Source organism: Nansenia antarctica (genome assembly GCF_963989245.1).
Source record: "Nansenia antarctica genome assembly, chromosome: 3".
Classification (NCBI taxonomy): domain Eukaryota; kingdom Metazoa; phylum Chordata; class Actinopteri; order Argentiniformes; family Microstomatidae; genus Nansenia; species Nansenia antarctica.
In genome coordinates, this window is record NC_137688.1 from 39,294,442 (window position 1) to 39,320,806 (window position 26,365).

Below are 26,365 nucleotides of genomic sequence, written 5' to 3' on the forward strand. Positions count from 1 at the left end.
CTTAAAAAGTTTTGAATATTGTTCATTACAATGGAAAATGAAAGTTGGTGGCTAAATTTTTTTCAATAAAAATGGTTCTCATTGGTTGTTTCATGATTGTTGCATAGTGCATTCATAAAGCACTCTATAACATGTGTAATGTGTAAAAGAGAAGGAGGGAGAGAGAAGGAGGGAAGAAAGAAAGAGAAAAGAGAAGGAGGGAGGGAAGAAAGGAAGAGAAAAGAGAAGGAAGAGAAGAGAAGGAGGGAGGGCTTTAATCAGTGACAGTCCAAATCTCAATACACACTCTGACAAAATAAGTAAATTATGTTTTCAGGCAGTCGATGGTAAATCTGCTTTATTTAGAATGTACATGACAACTGAATACAGAGGCATGTGAGTGAAACTGAGTGACACCATACACATACATGAGACTGCCAACAGAGTGAGACATCAGTCCCAACAAAGTAATAATATTATGTGATATGGATGTTTTTATGTATTCTTAATTACAGGACAACCATAAATGCTATGATCTTTGTAAAATAATCATTGGCAAACAAACCATCAGGGAAGAAAGAGATGTTACCTCTCTAGTGTAAAATGATTCCTAATATAGCAGCTTTTATTATATAGAAACAACCTCTACAATGATATTAATGTAACATGATTAAATACCACAAAAACAGGAGTGTCTGTCCCCCTTTAAAATAGGGTTAATAAAGTCACTTAGGAAAAAAATAGTCAAACAAACCACAGGTAAAGATCAAAACAAACTAAATGGCGACTCACCATCACCATCCCAATTATAAAGGATAGGTCACGGAATAACATTCATCACGATTCTGACAATAGATTTCTGGCAATAATCATCCGCATAACCTCATTTGTTCCTGAAAGCAAGTAAGACACAAACAAGAGTCATTTCTCATTTATCCCACAATATTGAATAATAATGTAATTTTATTGCTATTCAAAATACAGCAGAACCATCTGGATTATAATGCACCAGGTGTTTTATAACGCTTATTTGGAGATGTTATTTCAGACACTTACCCTCCAGTATCTGGTGTACTCGAATATCACGGACAAACTGCTGAACAGCATAGTCTTTGAGGTAACCGTATCCACCATGCATCTGAAGTGCCTGGTTGCAGATCTGTTATGGGATGGAAGAGACGCCTTATGAGCACCACGGGGAATGTTCTAGAAACGACATCATTCCCAGAAAACAATGAAATTGTGAAATTACCACTGAACAGCAGAACAGATCCCAGATTGTGCCTTTAAATCACTTTTGCATAGAATTTTTTCATACAAAACAAATTCAAGACAGACACCCCGTGTCGACTCACATTGAAGCACTCGTCAGTGACAAAGAGCTTGGCCATGGAGCAGAGGGACACAGCATCAGACCTGCCTTCCTGGAGTGCCAGTGCAGCCTCGCGTACCAACAGGCGAGATGCCACCAGCTTGGTGGCCATTTCAGCCAACTTAAACTGTAAGTACTACGGGATGGGGGGGGGGGGGGGGGCGAACACACGGTGGTAACGCGTCAGGGAACACAGAATCACATTTTGTATTAGACACACTCGAATTTCAGACTTACCTGGTTGTTGGAGAGGGTCTCTCCAAATTGCTTGCGTACCAGCAGGTGATCCCTGGCTAGCTGCACACATGCATGGGCCGCCCCGAGAGAACAGGAAGCTGCAGACAGTACAATCTAACGGTTTTTTTCTGGTTTTTTTGTTACTTACCTAGGGAGTTGTTGGTTCCTCCAGATCGTTTTAAAATCCATTGGCACTTATCTAGCAATGTAGCCTACAGCAGCAGTGTGCTGTTCTTTATAGTTTCCATTCGCATTGCTAAAAATGCTAATTGAGAGATGCTGTACATTGCTAGATAACTACCAAATGGATGAACCAATGGTCTGGATGAACCAAAAACACCCTAGATATGTCAATGATAATGTAAGACTTCAAAGAGTGAACGATCCATGTAGCCAGCCTGAGCCTTACTTCTGTTTCAAAACAACGTATAAATCGCAATAATGGAAAATCCACTGATAGAATATATAGTAGCAGCAAATGACCAATCATGTCAACATGTCTGTGCTCACCAATATTGATCCTGCCACCGTTCAGGCCTTTCATGGCGATGGAGAAGCCCTGTCCCTCCTGGCCCAGCCGATTGGTCACTGGAACAGCACAGTCCTCCAAAATGACTGCCCTGGTTGGCTGAGAGTTCCATCCCATCTAGAGGAAGAAAATCCAGAACTCTGTTGAAAAATCCCTGTACTCCTCCGGCCACAACTACGACACCTCTATGCCCCTTAGTGCACACTGCTTCATGTGAAGAAATTAATTAGACAGTATGTAAGCAGTCTCACGCACTACAGTTCATAGGCAGTAATAGTTAACATTGTTATCGATGTTTGGGATTACCTTCCTCTCCTTCTTGCCAAAGCTGAGTCCTGGAGTCCCTTTCTCCACCACCAGACAGGAGATCCCTTTTGCGCCTTTGCCTCCAGTTCGACACATTATTACGTACAAGTCTGTGTCTCCACCCCCACTGATGAAGGCCTGGAGCAGGAGACGTATAATCAGAGAAGAACTTTCCGTTTTCTACCATCATCTATTTTAAACAGGTCAAATACAGAAAAGAAATCAAACTGGCAGAAGAAAGTAGTACCTTGGAGCCATTGAGGATATAATGGTCTCCTTTCAACTGTGCAGTTGTGAGTAACGATGCAGCATCACTGCCGGCGCCTGAGAACACAGAAAGACAGAGATTTAGTGACCATTCTGCCTCACAAACACACTTAATTTAGGTTCAGAACGGTATTTTGTGTAACATACAGTAAACAGACAGACTAGCGAGTGCAAATGGAGACTCACCTGGTTCAGTGAGACAATAGGAGCCAAACCTTTCCATTGTACAGAGGTCAGGGCAGTACTTCTCTCTTTGCTCAGTATTACCAAATGTGTCGATCATCCAGTTACACATGCTGCAGAGGAATGAGCATTCATTAATGAACACATCACATCTGTACACCGACACATTTTACATTTAGCAGACGCCTCTATCCAAAATAAACTATCACATCCAAACCTCCATTAACTATTCATTGCAAGAACGTGATGCCATCTGTGGAACTTACACAATGGGGAATTACACACTATAGGACCGACCCAAACCGTATAGTGCTGGTATAGTGGTGGCTGTGGTCAGCATCGTGCAGTGACGTGACGTCACCGGCCTGAGACATAGAAGTAGTGTCGCTCACATCCAACCAATGCCTAGGGTTTGGTCGCTAATGGTTTTACAACCCTGCGCCATGAATACGTTGTGATTGTAGTCGCCGAAGTAGAGCCGGCATTTAATGATCGCAAGTTCGGTGGTTCAATCCCCGGCTGGCCACATGTCGAGGTGTCCTTGGGCAAGACACTGAACCCCAAAATTGCACCGGGCTGGCGCCTTGCCTGGTAGCTCGCCGCCATTGGTGTGTGAATGTGTGTGTGAATGGGTGAATGAGAAGCCATTGTAAAACGCTTTGGAATAAGGCGCTATATAAGTGCAGTCCAAGCATGGTATTGAATTCAGCCTCAGGCAGACAGATCGCGTCTGTTACACATTTTCCTTGCCAGCACTGTGGCTAGCCTAGTACCGCTTTGTCAGCTTTGCATAACTAGGGTACAATAGAGTGGTCAGATGGATGTGGTGGTGGTGGTGGTGGTGGTGGTTGACAGTATTAGGCAGGCCTTACTTGTGGATGCTGATGTAGGCCGTGGTGCTGACACAGCCTGTGGATAAGGCCTCAAAGATAACCGAGGTGTCCAGACGAGAGAGGCCAGAGCCACCCACCTCCGGCTGCACGTAGATACCCCCGAATCCCAGCTGGGCAGCCTTGCGCATCGTCTCCACTGGGAACATTTCCTGAATAACGAAAAGCGATTGTTATCTTCCACCTAATGATTATGATGTCTGTGACTGTTACATAAGCACACTATGGTTGCGGTCATGACATACTTTGACAATGTCTCATCTGCTTCCACACAGGCATACCTTTTCGTCCCACTCCGCCATGTGTGGAGCCATTTCATTGGCTGCAAAGTCGAAGGCCACTTTCTGAAACTCCTTCTGTTCATCACTGAGTCCATGGGCAGCTGCAAGGAGAGAACCATGAGTAGTCACACGGAGCACAAACTGCATAAAGCTCAAGGCTATCAAACCAGGGTTTCAATCATATTCAATGCCAAAACACCATAGTGTACTCTATGTTATGATGATATCCTATTGAGAAGGTATTCCACAGACAGTGATGATCTTGCACTCATCGAAAAGGAGCTGATTTGACAGCCCGAGACAAGCTTAAGGCATAAGTATTCACTAAGAGACTGTAACTTCACTGCATCTCTCTAAAGAGTTGTAGCTTCCTGAATGAATACTTCACCCATTTATTATTACATCTCACTATCACAGCACATCAATGGTAAAGGTGGGGCAAAGAGGGGGCGTAGTACACACTCTGACTCTGAGTGGTCTATCGGAGCTGAGATTGACCAATGGAAATCAAGCTACAGTCAAATCAGAAGATACAAATGAAGTCTGTTATGGTGATTCTTCATTTCTCCAAAATCGCAAGCATTGTTGTTATAAGATGGCATTCTAACTAGGACAATGCTTTTAGAATAATCATTTCACCAGGCTACACCAGTTGTGGTTTAGGCTACTAACTAGCCGCAGAGGTCAAAAAGCTCTCTCTTCGATGCGAGGTTGAACATGCATAATGCACGCATCAGAAAGCAAGCTGTGGGGAACGAGATTATCACAATTCATACCATATCATCATATATTGATGTTTATCTAGCTAACATACAGATTCCATGATGATGTCAGTTGGATAACGCTAGCTAGCTAGCTCAGCTGGCAAGTGTGGTCAAATCCATAGGTGCGCATCAAACATGACCCAAACATGGAACTCACGGTCAACGCATGACGCTATTCCTCGTCTATGAACGCTGTTAAATATTAAACGGCGACTTCTGCAAATGTATGAACTCAGTCTGGTAACTCTTGATAACGTTCCCACGGCTGCCATGTTGGTTACGTTGATGATAATGTCAAACTGCTGATGGGAATTGTAGTTTTAACATAACGTTGAATAACTTGCATTTTTTAATTTATTTTTTTGTGGCAAACTTTTAAAGGGTGTGTCTTCGAAATCCTAGTAATAATATCCAAAAATGAAAACTAATTTGATGGTGACACAACCAAACTGTATCTGGTCTGGTTTGTTTGCATCACGTGCCTGTATGACATGCATATGACAGGATGTCTGCTGGCGCGGGAGTTCTTCGTCGTGCAGTTTGGCTGTGCAACATCCAGACCTTTCATTATAGACAACATTACATTGTTCTGTGCAAGTCAGTAAGGTAAATTATCGGTATTCTCAATGAGGATTTGAATGACCTCACACGATCATTCATTGTAACAGGCTGCTGTAACTGCATTCTGGTTGTGGCACGGCATGCGTGCACGAAAAGAAGAAAAGAAGAACGCATCTCAGATCCTCTCAGATTACCAGACATGGCACCAAAAAAGAGGACCCGTGGGAGCGCCAGGACAGTAAAGTCAAGTAAGTAGGTACTAGGCAGAGTTCGATCTTTGCAGTGTGAAAAATACTTCAATGTGTTTTTTTTTCTTCTTTCCTGATCCTGGAAGATATGGACATGTTATTAATGTCCCCTCTATAATTCTAATACTAATGTCCCCTCTATAATACTATGTGCAATATGACAACCCTCGTGTACATAAGGTTCAGAGATAGGAAATGTTAGGATATTTATAGCATAGCATAGAGTACAGCACAGTGTTTTATTTGTATAGTATAGTATAGTGGATAGTGTACATAGCCTTTATTTATGTAAACCAGCTCTTTCCCTTCTTGTTTTAGTATTTTTTTCCTAGCACCAGGGGAGCCCCCCCTCCCAAATTTCGTTGTATGGTACCTGTACTGTATTAATGACAATAAAGACCATTCATTCATTCATTCATTCATTCATTCATTCTCTATAACCCAGGCAAAGATGAACAGACAGAAAAGGAGGATGATGCCTATAATGAAGACGACCCTGTGGACCTTGCACAGGCAGTCCGAGGCAAAAGGAAGGCGGCATCGGTTACTGGAACGTCAAAGCAGGAGAACACCAAGGGTGAAGAATCAGCTTGTCGCCCACAATACTGTCACTGGTTGATGAAGTCAGAACCCGAGAGTCGCTTTGAGAATGGCATAGATGTGAAGGTATAATCATCAATACACGGTGAAACCAGACCTGGGCCCTTTGGTGTGATTAGGGTCAATGTTGCTCAGTAGTAATGGTGGAAATAATGCATTATTGCATTTTAACTGTACATAGCTCATATACCTCTAAACTACTGTATGTGCAATACTGTACCTATCACTATCATTGTCATGTTTTTCATATCATGTTTTATATCATTATTTGCACTTCTGTTTAGATGCTAACCTGCATTTTGTTGTCTAGTACTTATACTCTGCAATGACAATAACGTTTAATATAATATAATATAATCTAATGTGCCTGCTTCATATTGCAGTTTGGGATCGAGGATCTGAAGGCTCTTCCCAATCAAACTGGATGCTGGGATGGTGTTCGGAACTACCAGGTAGAGATATTCTTGAATGGAAATCAATGCCAAACATCTGAAAGAATGGTAGGGTTGGGTACCGTTTGGGTTTTAAGGTAATGCATATTATCAGCTGAGAAAAACAACGTTTACCTTTGATGACATCGACATGAGCCCTGTTTACCCGTACCTCCGCCGTTCTGTTCGTGATGATTTTAGATTATTTTTGCACCGCACATATTGCCCTGTAATTAGAGCATGCGACCACAGCTCCCTTGTGTCTCGTATTGTCCAAATGTTCCCTGAATTTTAGCTGCATGTTTTTCCAGCATGTAAATCCGTTGTCTATAAAAATTCGACTCCAATTATTTTCCCTTGCCAATATTGTGTCGTTGTTAAATCCAAATTTCCTGACCTGTTGAGGGCGATTCAGTCTCGATTACGTGAACTGAGTGGAACTTTAACAGGCGATGTCACGTGCGGTTGACTGTTGCATGTAACGTCCATTTCGGACACCAGGGGGCGAGAGAGGAACCGAAACGAGGAACCGAAATCTCAGCTGCAATTCGGTTCGGTAGGTACCGAATGTAAAGTAACCGGTACCATACCGGTACCGGTTTTCGGTACCCAACCCTAGTGTGGAGAGAGAAAGACAGCGATGCTGAGCTGGGAGGTGCATTGCTGGTCAAGGAGGCCTTGTCTTGGCCTGGTCTATCTGGTCCAACCAGGGCTTTAACTTGTATCATCGAGGTCCAGCTTACCCTTTTCTAGACATAGCTGAGTCAATCAATTTAATTTTGTAATGAAATAATTTATTAATATTGCAATATCTTTTCAATGCTTAAATATGCTTTATCGGTGAAGTCGGTTTAAAAAGTCTGGATCTTAGCCGCTTGGAACTCAAGATGGGATGTGGCCAGATTTCTGTGCAGCCTCCTCTGCCCACTGAGCCTCCAGCACAGTGACATGTAGCATGTTGTGGATGGATGAGATGGGACGTTCACCTGGAGGGAGGGAGAGTAAATATCAGTAACAGTAACTGTAACAGCTAATGGGGATCCATAGAAATAAACACACAGACTCACGTATTATCTGCTTCTGGTCCTCATGGGCAGCGACAGCCAGAATGGAGGCAGGAAGAGGCTCCTGGTCCTGGACATGGACAGCAGGCTGCTGGGCCTGTGGAATGGCAGCCATGAAGAATCCAGGTGGGGGAGCAACCTGGTAGAGGTTGATGTCTGGGTTGGGAACGGTGCAGACGCTGGCCATCCTCTGCATGTGCTGGTTGGTTGTGTGAGTCTGGCGCTCCTCCTTACTCTGGGCCAGGATCACATACAGGGGCTTGGTGGCCACGATGCGGCCGTTCATCTCAGTCACAGCCTTGGTGGCCGCCTCAGGGGAGGAGAAGCACACAAAGCCAAATCCCTTGCTGCGTCCACCCTCCATCATCACCTTTGCACTGGTGATCGTTCCAAAGTGGGAGAACTCTTTGTGCAGCTGCTCATCATCCAAGCAGTCATGCAAGTTCTTCACATACAGGTTGACACCCTGGTAGAGAGAAACCCTGTTTAGTGAGATGTTTTTCATCCCTCAAATACATCAACAATGTTTACCATGACTATCACCTTATTTTACTTATACAGTATATGTATATTTCTTTCATAAACACACACCTGGTATCTGGTCCTGCAGCCCTGCTTTATCTGCTCAAACTGGCGCTTCAGCACAGTCTGGCGCTCTCCTCTCTTCAGGGCACGGCCCACGTAGATCCATCTCCCATTTATCTCCTGGCCATTCATCTCATCGATGGCTCTCTTGGCATCCTCATGCCTTTCGAAGTTGACAAATCCAAAACCCATGGATTTACCAGCGCCATCAGTCATGACACGGACGCTCAGGGCTGGTCCAAATCTTTCAAACCTCTCCTTAAGGCGTTGGTCATCCATATCCTCTCCAAAGTTTTTGATGTAAATATTAGTGAACTCTCGAGCCCTGGATCCAAGTTCAGCCTCTTGTTCATCGCAAGATTTGAAGTGTCCAATAAACACTTTTCTGCCACTCAATAACATGCCATTGAGTCTCTTAATAGCTCTCTCAGCGGCCTCCGGGGTATTATACTGCACAAAGCCAAAGCCTTTAGAGCCATTCTCATCAGATTCTACCTTGCAGGAAAGGATGTCCCCAAACTCAGAGAACATGTCGTAGAGGTGCTTGCTGTCAAAAGTCTCCACTAAATTCTTGATGAAGATGTTGCCGACCCCACTATTCCTCAGAGAAGGGTCACGCTGAGACCACATGATGCGCATAGGTCTTCCATTGACGTCATCAAAGTTCATGGTGTCCAGGGCACGCTCTGCGTCAGCTTGCTGGTGAAAGTTGACAAAGGCATACCCAAGAGATCGGCGTGTTATCAAATCCCTGCACACTCTTATAGAGATGATTGGACCAGAAGGGCTGAATTTCTCATACAGCATTCCCTCAGTGGTGTCCCTGTGGAGATCTCCTACATACAAGGAGGCCATCGATTGAATAGACGCACTAGGATTCATGTCTGCTGACTGTAAGATTGGAAAAAGTTTGGAAAAGTTTGTGAAACAAATAACTGTCTATCTATCTAGCTCTTCACAGAGGACTTGCAGGTAAATGAACAGCATGTGTACTGCAGATGGATTCTAGAACCCCAGCCGCATGTTCTACATTGTTAAGAATTCTAACTTCAGTCATTGTTACATCACAGACCATAGCCAGGGTCCATTTAGAGGCCCTTAAGCATGTCTTTCCCAGAGAGAGAGAGTTGACCATATTACACATAGCTGCAACGTTTGCAGGAAAAGCACTATGCAAATAAAAAGTTATTATTATTATTATTATTATTATTATTATTATTATTATTATACAGCAATCGGACTGGTTTTATGTCTCAAAACCACCAAGGTCATGTCCTCTGTGTGTCTCAATGGGAGCTACAGTCCTGGTCCATCCATGTTGGCAGAGCCTTCTGAAAAATCATTTCATAGAACACTTTGAAAGAAGTTGAAGCATTTGAAACAATGTAACTATTTATTGAACTAATAGATATTTCTTTGTTCATTCTCTAAACAACTGTTCAACTTAAGTTGAATTCAGCACATTGTCAAATGTTTAAATAACTTTAACTTTCCTCCACTTTGCACATAACTGTGTAGACAGAGAGCTTCAGATGTAAGACTGACAAACAGTCAGATATTGCTTCCAGCTGTTTTACTTTTTCTTTTCAGTAAACCTCATTATGGTTTATGGATACCCAAGTATATCAAAGTTAGCGTTGTTTTGGGGCCCAAAATACCATAACTGTCCCATCTCACTGCTGTGTAATACTGATATAACTACAGTAAACTGTGTAATACTGATATAAGTTAACTACAGTAAACTGTGTAATACTGATATAACTACAGTAAACTGTGTAATACTGATATAACTACATCTCACTGCTGTGTAATACTGATATAACTACATCTCACTGCTGTGTAATACTGATATAACTACAGTAAACTGTGTAATACTGATATAACTACAGTAAACTGTAATAGTGATATAACTACAGTAAACGGATGCTTGGTAAAGTCTGTCAGTGCTGCTCCACAAGGGATGTGTTAATAGTCTCCATGATGGAGGCTGAAGCTCCATACTGACAAAGGCTGACAGTTTACATGGTGACAGTGGCTGTAGCTGGTCTGCATGGGGAAGGTGAATGCTGGTCGCCATAGTGATGGAGACTATAGTTGGTGTCCATAGTGATGGAGACTATAGTTGGTGTCCATAGTGATTGAGACTATAGTTGGTGTCCATAGTGACTCAGAGGTCTTTGATGATGTTGCCCTTGAGGCAGATGTCGTCTCCTTGGCTGAAGACCTGCAGACGCAGCACAAGAGTACACACAGAACCGGGAACGCGCATACAGCACTGAACAACATTCGTAGAATATAAACTTGTGACTGACAGTCACATACATATACACACACACACACACACACACACACACACACACACACACACACACACACACTGAAAGATTATCAGCTCATCAATACGAAGTAGGCCTACATGAGAGTACATGCACAAAACGGGCTAACGTTACTCATTAACTGTTTACACAACAGCGTCAGTCAAATCACAGTGTGACAGTCAGATGGAGCATTAGGTAAACAACCAACAGCAAGATAATGCATATTATCAGCTGAGAAAAACAACGTTTACCTTTGATGACATCGACATGAGCCCTGTTTACCCGTACCTCCGCCGTTCTGTTCGTGATGATTTTAGATTATTTTTGCACTGCACATATTGCCCTGTAATAAGAGCATGCGACCACAGCTCCCTTGTGTCTCGTATTGTCCAAATGTTCCCTGAATTTTAGCTGCATGTTTTTCCAGCATGTAAATCCGTTGTTCCCCTGCCAATATTGTGTCGTTGTTAAATCCAAATTTCCCGCTAAATTCTGACCAATTACAAAACTGTTTTGCAAGCGCGTCGCCTCGCGCATGTTGAGAGCGATTCAGTCTCGATTACGTGAACTGAGTGGAACTTTAACAGGCGATGTCACCAGTAGTATCCAGCTGCAGCCTTGCAGCAGGACGGAAAGGAATATGCGACGGAAAGGAATGTGCCTTCTAGGACGGAAAGGAATGTGCCTTCCAGAACGGAAAGGAATGTGCAGTTAGCGCCACCCAGTGATAAATTGGAGTATTGCAGCGGAGAACAGTTTCCAGTAGTGATAAATTGGAGTATTGCAGCGGAGAACAGTTTCCAGTAGTGTGCTATACAAATACAATGTATTACTATTATTATTATTATTATATTATTAAAGTGTGCTATACAAATACCATTTATTATTATTATTATTATATTATCATTGAGACAAAGTTACTAAAAGTACATGGTTACAATAGCAGATGCTAGGAGTTCTATGGTACCTTGGTTATGATTTCAGCAGAAAAATACTGTTGCATGTAACGTCCATTTTGGACACCAGGGGGCGAGAGAGGAACCGAAACGAGGAACCGAAATCTCCGTTGCAATTCGGTTCGGTAGGTACCGAATGTAAAGTAACCGATACCATACAGGTACCGGTTTTCGGTACCCAACCCTAGTTGGTGACATACATACATATCTATTAATAAATGTAATCATATGCACGCATTACAAAGATGAGTTTGTTTGTCATATGCTAGAAGGGTTGTGTTGAAAGAAAACAATGAAGAGGGTTTTCATTGACAGTCATTCTTACAGGCTCAACAGTGAAATATGTAAATGATACATGTAGCCTATGTATATGTCTTTTAATTACTCTCAACATCTCCAGGCACGAAACTTCATGAGGGACATGAAAGAAGGAGAACAGGCATTCTTTTACCACAGCAACTGCAAAGAGCCTGGCATAGCTGGAGTTATGAAAGTAAGCCTCTATGCTCCTAAAAGGGTTTCAGATACAGACCTGGGTCGAAATGTATTTTAGGTAGTGTTTGCTTGAGCCTGCCTGGAATTCCAGGTGGGTGGGGTTGGCACTTTTGGGACCATTCCATTGTTCAAGGCAAACTTAAACTTGAATCCACATACTATTTGAATCAAGGTCTGTTCAGGCATGGTGTCTATCTGCTTTGTCTTTTCTAGATTGTAAAGGAGGCTTATGTAGACCACACTCAGTTCGACAACAAAGATGTTCATTACGACAAGTCCAGCAAACCAGAAAGCCCCAAATGGAGTATGGTAAGAATGGTGTGATGTTTACATAAATGGCTTGCATCTCAAACAGTGAAACACTTGTCCTAGATTCGTAAGGAAATCCCTATTCTCAGACCCTCATTAAGAGATTCTAGTGGTGTTCTGCCATCATGTTTAATTCCTGACCATCAGGTAGATGTCCAGTTTCAGAGGATGATGAGGCGTTTCCTTCCTCTGTCTGAACTAAAGAAGTACCACCAACAACACAGGACCAAAGGTGATCACTCTCTATGCACTACTGATGTTTACAATACTATCTTTGCACATACTGTATATTGCACACATTGCACCTCTTTCATATAGCCTCTTTTATACATCTGCACATGACATACTGTACATAAGCTACCTTAACTGTACATAGCTCATAACTGTATATACCTCTAAACTACCGTACACGCCTTAACTACCTATCACTATCATTGTCATGTTTTTTTCTATATCAAGTTTCTTTTTAATATCATGTTCTTATTTCACTATTTGCACTTCTGGTTAGATGCTGAACTGCATTTTGTTGTCTAGTACTTGTACTCTGTAATGACAATAAAGTTGAATCTAATCTAATAAAAGGTGGGCCTCTGAAAGACATGGCTCTCTTCACCAGGGCCAGGCTGTCTGTTCAGCCCCTCACTGGCGGTGAGTGACATCACAGGGCAAATCACCACTTCATCTCATTGGTTTTAGTTAGTAACAACGGTTTTGTGTAAGCGTAAATTAATTTCCTTTTCCCTCTCTCTCAGAGGAATTTGACTTTGTCCTGAGTTTGGAGAATGAAGACCCAATTTGATGATCTGGACATTATGAGACACGAGGATGACTTCTTGGCTGTGGGATGACATTTAAGCTGCTAACCCGTAACATATATTATTTTACTGTATGATGAGGTCTGTTGAATCAATGCTTGTACTGAATGGTATTGTCTGCACTTATTGGATAAAAGGTTTGGTTGTCCTGTATACTGTAACTTTTCATATGCCATTTTTCTAACTAGTACACAATTCAAAACATTTAAATGAGTTTTCATGATTTCATTTACTTAGTTTGCCATGAGAACTGGTATAAAATGTGTTACCTATTGAGCATTTGGATGGAAGACTGTTCCAGCATGATTATCCTTTATTATAATATTATTCATCACATCGTTTACTTAATCTTCAAAAACAAGGAGCATTTGGCATCAGTTTATTTCAGGGGACAGGGGATATCGATTAGTAATTTGCAGAGCACAAGAATAGACAGGGATTTCAGTTTAAAGGGAGAATAAAACAATGTGTTAGAGAAAACCGGATATAATTTTCTAGATACACTTAGGCACAACATTTCAAGTCTCTAATGTGAAAGTTACAGGAGACTCCATACTGACCAAGCACTTAAAACCCCTGCCACTACCAACACTATGAAATGCTGAGGTAAGTTGACTGTAATGTCCGTTTTGTGGCACTGTCTATGCTAATCAATGTAGTAGAGTTTAAAAGGACATAGAAGGATGAAAGATTCAATAGATGCTCTTATTTACAGGACTTTAAAACTCATGGGATAATACTTCAATCCAGCTCTTTCACTCAACAAAGACACAAGCCGAAACATGTTCAATGCAATAGAATCTTTCCATTGATTTCATTATGCAATGTGTACACACAAAGACTATGGGGAATGTGTAGTGAAGCAAGGGAAACATCAGTGCAAAGTTATAATTTCAGATTTCATGACCATATCAAAATGGTCAGGAATGCATTTGATTGGGTAAGGAATGTTGAAATGCATTGCTGTTTCTAATACCAACTCTGGCCATACAGTGTTAGATACCGAGTTAGAATTCATTCTTATATAATGCTAAAGTTAGAAATAATGCATTTAGTGACAAAAAATAAAATTGATCATTTGAAGATGACAGACAACAGGGTAATATATTCTCTATTAAGCGTCACACAGGGGAGGTCTAAACAAATGGCTGCCTTAACTGTTGTTGGAGTTGTGTGTGTTGACCTGCAGCAGAATTTCAAGCCAACTGTAAAGCCTTGTGCAGGCTTCTCATTCACTGTTCATGTGTATATCTCCAGTCTCCCTTCATCCTCCCTTTATCCCTTTATTCAGCAGCCGTAATAAACAGACAGCTACTTTAGCAGTGATAATGTGAGCTGACAAATGCCTCCACTACTCTTCCCTTTCGCAGATGCTGCCAGTCTTCTGTGAGGAGAATGGACAGAGGAAGCTTTAGCCGCTTTCGTCCCTCGCTGCCTGCTCCAGAGCACTCTCGGAACTGGCCGAGCCCTCAAACCTCTGGGCACCGATGGTGGCCTGATGGGACATGCTCTTCCTCAACACATCCCCTTTCCTCCACAGTGTGATTTCCTGGAATAACAGCAAATGGTCATAAGCTCACTGATATAGAGATAAAAAAAAAGACAGATAGATACAGAGTTATAAGTGTAACCATAGGGAATCAAACCTAAGTTTCCCACACACCTAACACAAGTGTATTTATGCTGCAGCCTAGGGCCACTACCACTAGGGGTAGTAAAAAATAAAAAAAGGCGTGAGACTTGAGAGCCCTGAATATCCGGTTGTTAAGTCTGACGTCAAACGTGACGTTTTGCAATTTCCGAGTCCAAACCAGAAATTCTCCGCACCAGAATACCAGTGTACTACAGTGGTAGAATGACAGTTTAATCGTTTTTTAGACTCGGATCTATTCATACAACAAGGGACACAGCACTTTCCCGTTTTCCCCATATTGTCAGGGTATTTGAGCCTCGGAAAAGCGCTATATAAATATAATTTATTATTATTATTATTGCGGCATTTCGAAGACAGCGCCTCAGCCAACTTTGGACCCGGAAACACGTCGCGACTTAACAACCGATATTCGGACAGAGGAGAGGAGAGCAACAGAGAGACAGACAACAGGAGAGGAGAGCAACAGAGAGACAGACAACAGGAGAGGAGAGCAATAGAGACAGAACTGAGGTGAGGTGAGCAACAGAGATAGTTCAGGATGATAACAAACAGTTCAGTATGACAGAGACAACTAATAGAAAGACAACTGTATGATTATAGAGTTTACATGTTCACGGAAATATTGTATGATAATAGAAAGGTACACTTTAATTTAATTAAAGAAGTAACAAAGAACACATTTATTATCACAATTGCATTGTAGTTGAATGGCTAAACAAGACAACTGTCTGGACAGTACTGCTAGAATTATTCACCTTACCGCTGCACAGATAGACAAAGGGTATAAGTCCATTCTGTTAACATTAGGTCTACTCTGCTAACAAAGACTATTCCAGTTGATTTGTCAGTTGTGCATTATATTTTTGTTGTGTTTGCAGTTTGCCCTTTAATAAGTTATATATAAAAATAATTAAGTTATATATATATTCTCATGCTAAAATCGACTGTATCCAGATGTTAAAGTTGATATTCTTCCCCGTGGAGCATCATGCCCCCATAACCTGTCTGTGCCCCACCCAACATGTTTATCACCAGCCGCCACTGCAGAGAACTGATAGCAAACTGCCGGCATGTTTGCTGTAATGATATGACTTGGCAGTAGGCAGTCATCACTCAATGCTCATCTCATTTACAGAACAGCATGGGTTGCTTGCACTGTTTGATCACGGCATAAAAAATTAACGTCTCACATTGGCGAACATTCACACGGAACACGGAATGGCCGAACTCCGACAGTGCTGTAAAGTGGGTGGAGTGAGTATGGACTCCGCACATGCGATAGTATGTATACTAGTATACTAGATAGTAGTATAATCATGCGAGCTTTTATCGACCGGAGATCTCCGACACAGTCGTACATCAATGGCGCGGTTAAGGCTTATCCCTCTGAACCTGGCCGATCATTCGGTGCATCCCTACTCTCAAGTATTGTGATTCTGTCGTTTTTCTTTTCCCTGTCAGTGTCCCTGTTAGACATGCCATCATTATGAACAGCTAAGATACTGTAACTTGTTGACCTCCTAACTGTCTCTCGCGACGCGCCCGCCCCACACTTTGAGAAACACTGACCTATAATAATAATAATAATAACCAGGAGGCAGGCGGGGGGAGAGAGGAGGGGGGGGAGAGCAGAGAGAGGGGGAGAATGTTATGAATGTGAGAACTTTTATATTTTATAATATTATATTTTATGTTGGACTGTAAGAAAGAGAGGATATTTTTTTTGTGGAATATTGCCCTGCAGTGCAGAAGCCTAATATATATTTGTACAAGAATAATTGAATAAAATACTGAAATGTTAATAAGAGACGTTTTTGACATTTATTGGGGGAAAATTAAGTGCTACATTAATCGAACAGTAAAAAAATAATCGTTAGACGAACCGTTAAATTAGTCGTTAGAGTAATCGACTAACCTAAAAAATAATCGCTAGATTAATCGTTAGAAAAATAGTCGTTTGGGACAGCCCTATCTGAGACAACTCAAAACTGTAAATTAGAACACCCTGTACAGTACCTGCTGTTTGAAATAGCGCCTCTCCTCCTCATCAATCAACACAAGGTTCAGGTAGTAGCGCACAGAGAACTTCTTGTTGATGTCTCGCATGGTGGGGGTCATCTCATAGCCAGCCAGAAACAACCGGATAGGAATAGATTCTCCTAGAACATTAAACACACCAAAGTCAGACTGATTTGTATTTGCTCCAATGTTTTGTTGGTGATCATGCAGAAAACCACTGACAGTACTTTGAATATAAATCCACCATGTATTACCTCTGACCGGTGCCCCATCCATGATCTCATATTTGGCGATGGTGTCGTTTTCATGGTACACACTCGGGCCGGTGCCTGTTGTCTCCCGTTTGATGATGTCAATCTCCATGTGCTTTATCTTAATCCTCACCAGAAGGAAGTAGATCTTACCCACTATGACGTCTTTCAGGTGGTACCTAATAGGAAGAGAGATCGTCATCACAGAGGTACTAGGTCACAATAACTCAGATAATAAAATATGTGAAGAGATGATTCATAATTAAAGAAAACGTTCTTAAATATGGCTCATCTATCACAATGGTGTTTGCATGTCCTTGTGACGAATACCTTATATACACTAGTACAAAGCCGAACCAAGCTGTACTGAGCTGGCCTGGTGAACCATACCATCATAGCTGGAAAAAGTGCTGGAGAAATGTGAAAGGAAAATATCTGAACTAGCATGGTTTGGGTCAGCCCTGTAGTGTGTAAAGCCCCAGATAGAGTGGTGGCAAAAAGGCAGAATTCTCACTCTATTGAGTGAAAAGCATCTGAGGTGACAGAGGGTACCATAGAAATGCATCTCTCAGTCTTACTTGGATTTGTTGTACTCAAATTCAATGTGCAGACAATCCTCAATTCCAACTTCCATTTTTATAGATGAGTTGAGTTCTGGGTATGTACTAAGTGTGTGCACCACGATATCCATTTCTTTACTGAGATCATTCAGCCTCCTGCTGACTGTAGCCCGCAGAAAATACCTGCAAATACAACCAGCAGACAGTGACAGTGAGCAAATCGACTTTAAACTAAGAATAATTATGACATTAAACAATATGTTCCCTTTGTTCTCCTCCTATGAGTAATGCAAGAGCATGTGTTTTTTTTAATTGTATGTTACCATTTGTAAGTGTCTGTGTTTACATACTGTATACATGTAACATTAAACACAGAAACATCTCTGCTATGGTAACTACCTCACGAGTAGACACAAAACCTGTTTCCTGCAGAGCATAGTGTAATCACATGACAAACAGGTCAAAGGTAACCTCTGGTTAAAGAGTGATTCCTTGGCTGTAAAGCAAAGTGAATGTTCAAGCTGATCCCTTACCTTAACTTGACATTCTGGCCTGTGTAAGACTCATAGGGCTTCTCCACATGAGTGAACTCAAAGTCAAAGGTCTGCGACTGAGTGATTTCACCTGGCCTGGCAAGGTCTTTCACCAGGGAGACAAACTCATGATGGTTTCCTCTGTCATAGTACAGCTCTGTGAAGAATAGACATTGATACATCAAAACATGTGTGTGTGTGTGTGTGTGTGTGTGTAAACATCTCAACAGGATATTGAGCTCAATGTATTATATTATTAGAATATTATTTGATTATATTTTCAAAGAAAGATCCTGCATGAATTCAGTCATAGCATTTTCTTGGAATCACTGCTTTTAATACATTATACAAAACAGACGCAAAATACTGACCAATCTGTCCAACAAATTCGATTTTGATCCCTTGGTGTTCAAGTCTTTTTCCAGGATTCTTGAGTGTAACGCTGACCTTTCCACTCACAGTCTCCCCGTCATAGAAGAGAAAGTATTTGTCCTTCTTTCCATCTTCAGTCTTGTGTTCAGCCTTCTTTCTCGTCTCAGCATCATTCAGAACTACATCAATTTCTGCACTTTGGCCAAAACTAAAGAAACTCATACTTATTATGTGTTGTGCTGTGCTGGATCTGAAAATGTTATTATTTCGAGCAGTTCTTTTCTATTTCAACAGTTCCTTTTTAGAGCAATGTAGGTTACACTTTTCGTTCCCTGTTTTATGCTTTCATTAGAATCGGCAGAAAGTCCACATTACACAAACAACTTGTTTGTTAATAGAATATTCACCGACCAGTAGCAATTCCGCTCGAGTCTGCGCAATGCACAATTGGGAGGTCTAGGCAATATGCAAATAGCGCTATTTTTTACCTTTACTTCTTCTCAATTTCAGTTGAATTATCGACATTACCACGTCTTCGTATTTCTATCGATAAAGTAGCTATAATACAGGCTGCTATGTGCTCTGTCAGAATGCGCATGGTAATGTGATACTAGCCATTAACAACAAAGATCGTTGTGTTCCCCACGAATTAAAACACGTATCCGCTCATTCATCGACACCAATGTGTGGTATTGCGTCTCGATTGTTTCCTATAAAATGTAAACCGTGTTAAATGGTTAAATTGTATCTTTCCTGAACCAGCATAATGTTGTCAAACGATCGTTTCCGCTTTAGTTCCACTTCCGGGATTCTTCTTATTTTTTTCCATTACCTTTTTTTCAAAATAAAAGTACACATCTTTTGAGTGTTTACGAAGTAAAAGTCTCAAGAATACCAAGCACAGTTACTAATGTCTTTATTGACAACATGACCATAAGCATAATAGTTATCATCATAACTAGAACAATAACGAATGAATAATGAACATATTTCACAACAGTTCCTGAGTAGTATTTTACAAGTTATACCAATGGAAAAACGTATGACTGCTACTGGAAGAACAAATAAAATAAAGTGTTGACATTGTTTCTAATAAAGATAGTTACAGTGCCTATAGCTTTTACTAGGATAATGTATACTGTGTTCGTGTAGAGAAAAACATGAAACAAATATTCCTGTAATGGACATTTAATACTGAGTCAAAACTGGACAATATGTCCAATATTAATACTTAATATGAATAATTAGTAAGCACAGAAGGTCACTTATACACAGAAACGGCACTCTGAAAAATCATATTTGATCTAATTTGAAATACATCTTGAGTTGCAGCATAAATGGGATATAGTACTGTATTATTATTCTCTGATAATATATTCAGAGAATTAAGTTAGTTGGCTTTATTCAGCGCAATAATGACTGCTTGATTGTGCCATTACAAACGGTATCAGCTTTTTATACAGTACATACAGTATATACAAAACATTGATACAACCTTACCCCATATGAACATAAACCAGTACAGCCTGCAGTTAAATACTATGTTACAGGTTTGACATACTGTAGAAAATTTAGGGAGTAAAAAATACTTTGTCCAAAAACAGTATGGGGGAATGTTCCAGCATCAGTTACGATGGAAATGTGGGTTGTCACACATGTCACAGCTTTGAAATTGTACTGTTTTTGTAATAACGGTAGACTGAAAAAAATTTGTGCTAAAACATAAGTTAAATCCCACTAATCGGGATGAGAAATTATAATTGCCAATCAGAGCAATAGTGAAATAATGACTGATGTTTTCATGGCAACTTTGGCAAGCTTGTAGGTTAATTGTTGATGCGCATAGAATAATGCGCAATGCTACAATTTCTCACATCTCGAAGCTCCCTTCTAGGACTTGTTGCGCTTTTGACTTCAGTGTCTCCTTTCGTATGATCCTTCTTCATTCTCAGATGTCAAATGATAAATGAGGATTTGTGGCGGAAGTGACCCTGATGGAAATATCAACATTGCAGTTTATATACACTTTTTTGATACACATTTTGGTTTAATATTTGTTCTGATATTAAAGCTATGATTGAATATTGCATCTTAAAGCTGTTTGACAAGTGATGACTAAACAATTTAGCAATCTAAGTGAAAAAAAATATTTTTCAAAAACGAATGAAAATGGTCTCTTCAAAAATAGCCAATTTTGTTCACCTCATCTGCATCAGCATAGTCAACGCCATCATCCTGTGCAGGAAATTTGTAGCTGAAAGACAAAAAAACCAACACATTAATTAATTAATTTCTGCATAATAGTAAAGGAAGCCACAACACAACAGCATTATGGCATGTCATACTGATACATTGAGCTTTCCAAAGCCATAGCTCACTTGTTTCCTGTTTGGTCCTTGCTGGTGAAGCAGCCATGTTTGTGGGCATAGTAAAAAGCCACCGTCACACAGATCAGTGCAGCCACCGCTCCTAGCACCCTCAGGAAAATCCCCACAATGTCGACATCATCTGAAAATACACGCAGGGTCACATACTGAGTTCTCTTTGGGTGACATGTTTAACATCCACACGTGTTTAAATAACTTAAAGTAATAACTTTGGAATGTCAATGACACAGGGTTTTTTCAAGCGTTATGAATTATTCACACTGGATCCATGTGACTCACTAGCAGACCTGGGTCGAAACTGTGTTTGGAATGTTTTGTTCACTTGAGCATGCCTGGAATGGCAAGTGGGCTTAGTATTTAACATGATTTTGAATACTATTTTAACCGACATCTGCTCACCGGACATACAATGGCATGTGCAGTGAGACACCGGGGTGACAGACTGCCAAATTGAACACAATATGTAGTCACGGTCAGAATATTGGTTGTCTGTTTGGCAACACTCACAGACTTCCATCTGCTGAGAAAGACACTGTGCATGTCCGGCTTCATTCTTTGCCTGGCAGTAGTATTCCCCTGCATCCTCCTTCCTCACCCTCCGGAATTTCTGCAGAGAAATACAACCAAATCAACCAGACTCACTGACTTCTCATGTACACAAACAACAAGCAAAGTGAGAGGACGAATAAAGTCTCTAAGACACCAAAACCGTTCTGTGCTGTCTTTGTCTTAGGTATTTTCTTTTAAATATTGCCCTCACCAGTACTGTTAGAGCAACTGTGGTGAATGCGTAACCCAGCGAGTGTAGTACAGCATGGCTTGGCTCAGCTCAGTTTGGCTTGGGGAGTGTGCAAATGGTAAAGTGTATTTCCTTCCTTAGGTTTACATTCCCTACAACCCCCCCACCCATCTCATGTATTCCTCACCAGTCCTCCTGTGTCAGCATTGACAGTGTAGGAGGAGTTGATGAACTTGGGGCTGCTCTTGGGGTCCTGAGGAAGTTCCTCGTTGTCTCTGAACCAGCGGTACTGGGAGGCAGGGAAGCCCTCGTTCTCCAGGCAGCGTAGCTCAGGCGACGTCCCCACGGTAACCGCTACAGGGACGCTGCACCGCGGCACTACCGGCTTCACTGCACAGACAAAGAAATACAGGAAAAACTCTGGATGCCTTCTCGCTCAGTCCTTAATTGACCAAATATCAGCCGTAACTGCATAGGTTTAAAAAGTTGCAGATAGTTAAAGATACAGGGTTGGATGGAGCACACTGTGCAATAGGAAAACAATAATAATTTTGTATATTTATTTTTAAAATATTTATTCATTTTACATTATGCCAAAAACAGTCATAGTGTTGAGTATGGTGTGTATGCTCTTCTCTTTTCATATATGAAAACATGAGCTTACCTCTGACAGCAAGACTGATAAGAATCTCGTCAAAGTGCTTCTGATCATCAATGGCAGCGACCTCACAGCGGTACTCTGCAGTGTCTGACCGACTGGTATTCAGGATTAGTAGGTTAGCTGGCTCTCTGAGCTGTGCTCTGTGCTCCAAGTCCCCTAGACAAAAATACACACACTCCAAGCTCTCATTCACATGCAGAGAACATTTTCACTTTCATTCTGAATCAGAATTGCATTCAGCATTTGATTTCTTATGTCAGTCACTTAAAGGTCACTTAAAATCACAAATTTCAACCTCATATTCATTATCTCCAGCACCATACCACTGTGTATTTACCTGCAATCTGATTTTGAAAGTACACATAGCTGGCGATATTGTTTTTGATTTTCTTCCATTCAATCCTGGGGTTGTTTGTCGAGATGGACTCTATCAAACACGTCAGTTCGATAGCTGGAAAGAGAACAGAGTGATGTCATAACATTGGCAGAGACAACAGAGGAGCATGGCAGACAGGCAACAATAGCAGAAAATTCACCCTGAGTGAGTCAGCCAACTTACGTTCAAATTCATTTGCCCACACTTTCTTCTCTGTAGTTCGAAGGATTACCCCAAGGGCTGGAATGTAGCCTGTGAAAGACAACAAACAAGTGAAAAATGCTGACTAACACTGAGAAGCTTTCCATCCCAGGAGGACTATGCCATTTGGGTACACTGCCTGATAAACAAAGAGTACAGTATTAGAGTCATGAGTATAGTTACAAAAGAGGGCCAGAGCCTGAGGGTAACCATATCTGATTAATCATTCCCCATGTCTCTCCAAAATACTGACACCATTAAAAGCATGCAGGGCAATTAGAGAGATGATCTCAGAGGAGCCTCAGTACTACTTAGTGTCTTTTCCTTACTTTACTCTACTAAACACTCTCAAACAAAAATAATTAGGTGGTACTAAAAGGACCCCTCACTTAATGATGAAAACATTCTCTCCCCCTCTGTGGGTGATACAGAGGTTTGCTAATGAGGGGTGAAATCAGACTGTAATGTATTTGAGCACATTTCATCAGAGTGTATTGCACTTCAGAGGCAACCTAATCCAGACATATAGCACTCTGCTGTGGCTGTCATAAAACCTAGAGTATTTAACAATTCATGATGCACATGAAAGACAATTCCCTTATAGGGAGGAAAGGCCTTACACCAATAACCCCAGGCGTTTTTGATTTTTTTTCAGAAGAGATTTTGATAGTTCTTCCCTCTCAGAGACTGTGAGAAGACATGTAAGATTTTAGGAGGGGGTTGAATGCTGCTATTAAAGGTAACTTCATCCTGAGAGTGAAGAAAACATGGGTCCTGTCCTGCCAAAGTGGAACACCCAGTCATATTAGCACAGCTGTGGACGCTGATGAGATTTGACTCTCAGGTCTCAGCTTCCGTCACTGCGAATGACTTTCCCACCCTTGTACATCAGGAGCTATTTTTACACCAAACAGTGACGGCACGAGGAGCTCTTGGAGTCCAGCAAATCTTCACGTGGTAAAACAGAGGGATTTAGCCTCGTACAAAACACTAATTGACCATTACTCAATTAATTTAGACTGGACATAGAGTGTAGGGCTACATTGTGAGTAGACAATGGTATGCTACATTAACTATAATATTTAATAGGTCCATTAAACTCACAGACACTACATATGCATTGTCTTTCTATTGTAGTTTGTAGGTGCCTTGCTTTGTTGTCCCAGACAGTTTGAGGCCCGTGGGAGAGTGTCCAATTAAAATGACAATGGCAGATTGCTATTGTGTGCTTTATGCATCAAAGCATTCCACATAGCTTTATTCAGTAAGTAGGCTAAAGTAGGCTATGTAGCCTAGTATGTTTACACTAGGTTTGGAATCTCAACTATTATCTCTCTTAAGCAGTGAATAGATACACATGGGCAGATGTTAGTGAATATTACTAAATCTCTCTCTTGTTTAGCTCTCCGTTGTTATAACGCATAGACACAGTCATGAGTCAAATGTTCTCTAAAGTAGCTGTTCTGTAATCCTCTTTATGCACTAGGCCTAAATATGAAAACAACATGACCACTACCCCCACCCCCAAGCTGTTGATCCTGTGCTTCTAAAAAAAGCCCTTTTCCCAGACATTCCAGCACACTGTAAAAGCAGTCAAATGGCTAGCGAACATTGAAACTTGCCAAATTCAGAGAGTATCATGGACAAAACTGAAATTAACATTAGAAACACAGACTACCTGTTTACTGTATTTCTTTCTAATTATAGCAGTCTAAGCAGTACTGTTGTAAAATAGACATTTGTCCGTCAGTGGACAATGTCACTCAACCTGAAGTTAAGGACAACTTACAGTGAAGGAAAAGCATACTAAGTACTTAGCTATTGTCTTTGTTCAAATACAAGGCAACATTAGGTATTGAGATACCCAATTCACATGACACCGACTGTGTGTGTGTGTGTGTGTGTGTGTGTGCATGAAATAGCAACAGTGTCATCATAGCAAGGGAGCCAGCTCTCAGAATAGCCTACCATCAGAATAGCAAACATTAATAGGTTACAATGTGGACTCCAGTCTGTCCATCGCTGGCCTCATAATAATGTCAGCAATGCATATCACATGTCAACTAAACATATGATATTTCAGTTTGCGGGAATAAAACGGTCAATCTCAGTCAGGATGTTCACTCGTATGGCTAGCAGCAATCCTGTCTCGACGGCACGATGGTTTCCATAACAATGCAACATTGGCCAGCATCGGTGCGGTTTAATTAATTGTGATACAGAACACGAAGCGGGAAGTTATTTCAACACGCAAAGAAAATAACTTACAGATTGTCGAATAAATGATGAAGAATGCCGTCAGTGTTGCTCTCGCCATCTTGCCGCCTGTGATTGATCGGTAACACTGTCACACGTACAGCCACCGAGCTGTCCCAGACTCAGCACCTCGGAGGATGGGCTGCACGGCTGCTGGTGGATGTTGCCATTGACGAGTTTCCATAGCTACAAGGACATCAGGGCGGAAGAGCGGTATTGCTGAACCGGAAATGCCATTACACTTCTCTATGCGCCAAAAAAAATCTCAGAATGTGAATGTGTGAAGTTATTCTTCCAAATAATCCCCCCGTCTCTCACCATTACCTTTTACTCCCCACAAAGGAGTACAAAACCAAAGCAAATTCGATTTCTGTTGACATGACATAACATGACATTAATTTCACCCATATAATATAGGCATAATATGTCACTGTCTTTCCCATAGTAGGCCTACAAACAAATTAGATTGAAAAAGTGAAGTGGACAGAAGTAGCCTATCCATCACAATAATGTCGGTAGCAATGTAGTACTATTGCATTCAGTTCCTTAAAAAGTACACCAGGTGGCAGTGTAATTCAATTGATCGTTCAATCATCCTATAATTACTAAACCCCTTTGCTACACCAATGTGTCTTTATAACGAATTGTCAGTCTTCGTGGTGGGTTTTATCAACAGTGTCAACAAATCTTTAATACAAGCATAGGTTTTATAGTGGTGATATTCTGTGTTATTTAATGTCCTATCAGCTCCCCTTCATTCAATCTGTGTCATCCTGTTACTGAAACAGACCATGGATTTCTGTCAGGGTAATTATGACCATGCTCCAGAATTTGTGTCATACTCTAATTTGAAATCTGAGCATGAACTGGCAGATTTAAGGCGATATGACACATATATCCATTAACTTGTTCACTTTCAATGGTCATGTACTAATGTGATCATGCTGCCTACCTTAGAGCTGTTGGTAATATGTGTTGCTAGGCAATCATCCCCAGTGGGAATCTCCTTTATGGATCAGGCCTTTTGTTGCGTCTCCTTGGGAATCTGAAGGTTTTACGAGCTGACAAGAGTTCACAGATTCAATTGACTCATACTCCCAACTACAGTATGAACAGTTTGTTTTTCTCAGTGAATACAGATGGCCTCAGGCAATTAACATTCACAT

The 26,365-nt window shown here is 41.2% G+C and overlaps 5 protein-coding genes across 5 annotated transcripts; 1 reads left to right on the forward strand and 4 right to left on the reverse strand.

Moving 5' to 3' along the window:
- Positions 1-331: 331 nt before the first annotated feature.
- Positions 332-5,086, reverse strand: acad8 (acyl-CoA dehydrogenase family, member 8). The gene is made up of 11 exons (XM_080526574.1): positions 4,966-5,086; positions 4,045-4,145; positions 3,746-3,915; positions 2,877-2,986; positions 2,671-2,747; positions 2,424-2,561; positions 2,099-2,234; positions 1,589-1,686; positions 1,335-1,487; positions 1,036-1,138; positions 332-872 (listed from the first exon to the last, which is right to left on the reverse strand). Exons 1-11 carry the CDS (start codon positions 5,078-5,080, stop codon positions 817-819), a joined length of 1,257 nt encoding a protein of 418 aa, XP_080382700.1. The 5' UTR covers positions 5,081-5,086; the 3' UTR covers positions 332-816.
- A 290-nt stretch (positions 5,087-5,376) lies between these two features.
- Positions 5,377-13,288, forward strand: thyn1 (thymocyte nuclear protein 1). The gene is made up of 8 exons (XM_080526186.1): positions 5,377-5,617; positions 6,063-6,283; positions 6,601-6,669; positions 11,972-12,064; positions 12,280-12,375; positions 12,523-12,607; positions 12,958-13,023; positions 13,128-13,288. Exons 1-8 carry the CDS (start codon positions 5,569-5,571, stop codon positions 13,172-13,174), a joined length of 726 nt encoding a protein of 241 aa, XP_080382312.1. The 5' UTR covers positions 5,377-5,568; the 3' UTR covers positions 13,175-13,288.
- On the reverse strand, positions 7,500-9,179 carry LOC308153124 (polyadenylate-binding protein 1A-like; the record flags this gene model as incomplete). Its single annotated transcript, XM_080526218.1, has 3 exons — positions 7,500-7,634; positions 7,750-8,178; positions 8,304-9,179. 3 exons carry the CDS (start codon positions 9,177-9,179, stop codon positions 7,500-7,502), a joined length of 1,440 nt encoding a protein of 479 aa, XP_080382344.1.
- Positions 13,289-13,541: 253 nt separating the features above from the next.
- Positions 13,542-19,329, reverse strand: vps26b (VPS26, retromer complex component B). The gene is made up of 6 exons (XM_080525252.1): positions 18,579-19,329; positions 18,208-18,364; positions 17,693-17,857; positions 17,118-17,293; positions 16,861-17,003; positions 13,542-14,739 (listed from the first exon to the last, which is right to left on the reverse strand). The coding sequence occupies exons 1-6, from the start codon at positions 18,799-18,801 to the stop codon at positions 14,602-14,604; spliced, it is 1,002 nt and encodes a 333-aa protein (XP_080381378.1). The 5' UTR covers positions 18,802-19,329; the 3' UTR covers positions 13,542-14,601.
- A 1,205-nt stretch (positions 19,330-20,534) lies between these two features.
- Positions 20,535-25,260, reverse strand: jam3a (junctional adhesion molecule 3a; the record flags this gene model as incomplete). The annotated part of the gene is made up of 9 exons (XM_080527253.1): positions 20,535-20,570; positions 20,782-20,833; positions 20,958-21,087; positions 21,474-21,573; positions 21,893-22,095; positions 22,370-22,522; positions 22,704-22,817; positions 22,926-22,994; positions 25,212-25,260. The coding sequence occupies 9 exons, from the start codon at positions 25,258-25,260 to the stop codon at positions 20,535-20,537; spliced, it is 906 nt and encodes a 301-aa protein (XP_080383379.1).
- Between the last annotated feature and the right edge of the window lie 1,105 nt (positions 25,261-26,365).

What these genes read in the sequence shown, in the direction of transcription:
- thyn1 (XM_080526186.1), top strand. Translation starts at nt 5,569, where the DNA reads ATGGCACCAAAAAAGAGGACCCGTGGGAGCGCCAGGACAGTAAAGTCA. An exon ending in AAAGCCCCAAATGGAGTATG is followed by an intron (nt 12,376 to 12,522) that starts GTAAGAATGGTG and finishes CCTGACCATCAG; the next exon opens with GTAGATGTCCAGTTTCAGAG. An exon ending in CCAACAACACAGGACCAAAG is followed by an intron (nt 12,608 to 12,957) that starts GTGATCACTCTC and finishes ATCTAATAAAAG; the next exon opens with GTGGGCCTCTGAAAGACATG.
- acad8 (XM_080526574.1), bottom strand. Translation starts at nt 5,080, where the DNA reads ATGGCAGCCGTGGGAACGTTATCAAGAGTTACCAGACTGAGTTCATAC. An exon ending in TTGGCAAGAAGGAGAGGAAG is followed by an intron (nt 2,235 to 2,423) that starts GTAATCCCAAAC and finishes TTCTTCCTCTAG; the next exon opens with ATGGGATGGAACTCTCAGCC. An exon ending in AGTACACCAGATACTGGAGG is followed by an intron (nt 873 to 1,035) that starts GTAAGTGTCTGA and finishes ACTTGCTTTCAG; the next exon opens with GAACAAATGAGGTTATGCGG.
- vps26b (XM_080525252.1), bottom strand. Translation starts at nt 18,801, where the DNA reads ATGAGTTTCTTTAGTTTTGGCCAAAGTGCAGAAATTGATGTAGTTCTG. An exon ending in GGCCAGAATGTCAAGTTAAG is followed by an intron (nt 17,858 to 18,207) that starts GTAAGGGATCAG and finishes TTGTATTTGCAG; the next exon opens with GTATTTTCTGCGGGCTACAG. An exon ending in GGCGCTATTTCAAACAGCAG is followed by an intron (nt 14,740 to 16,860) that starts GTACTGTACAGG and finishes CTGTTATTCCAG; the next exon opens with GAAATCACACTGTGGAGGAA.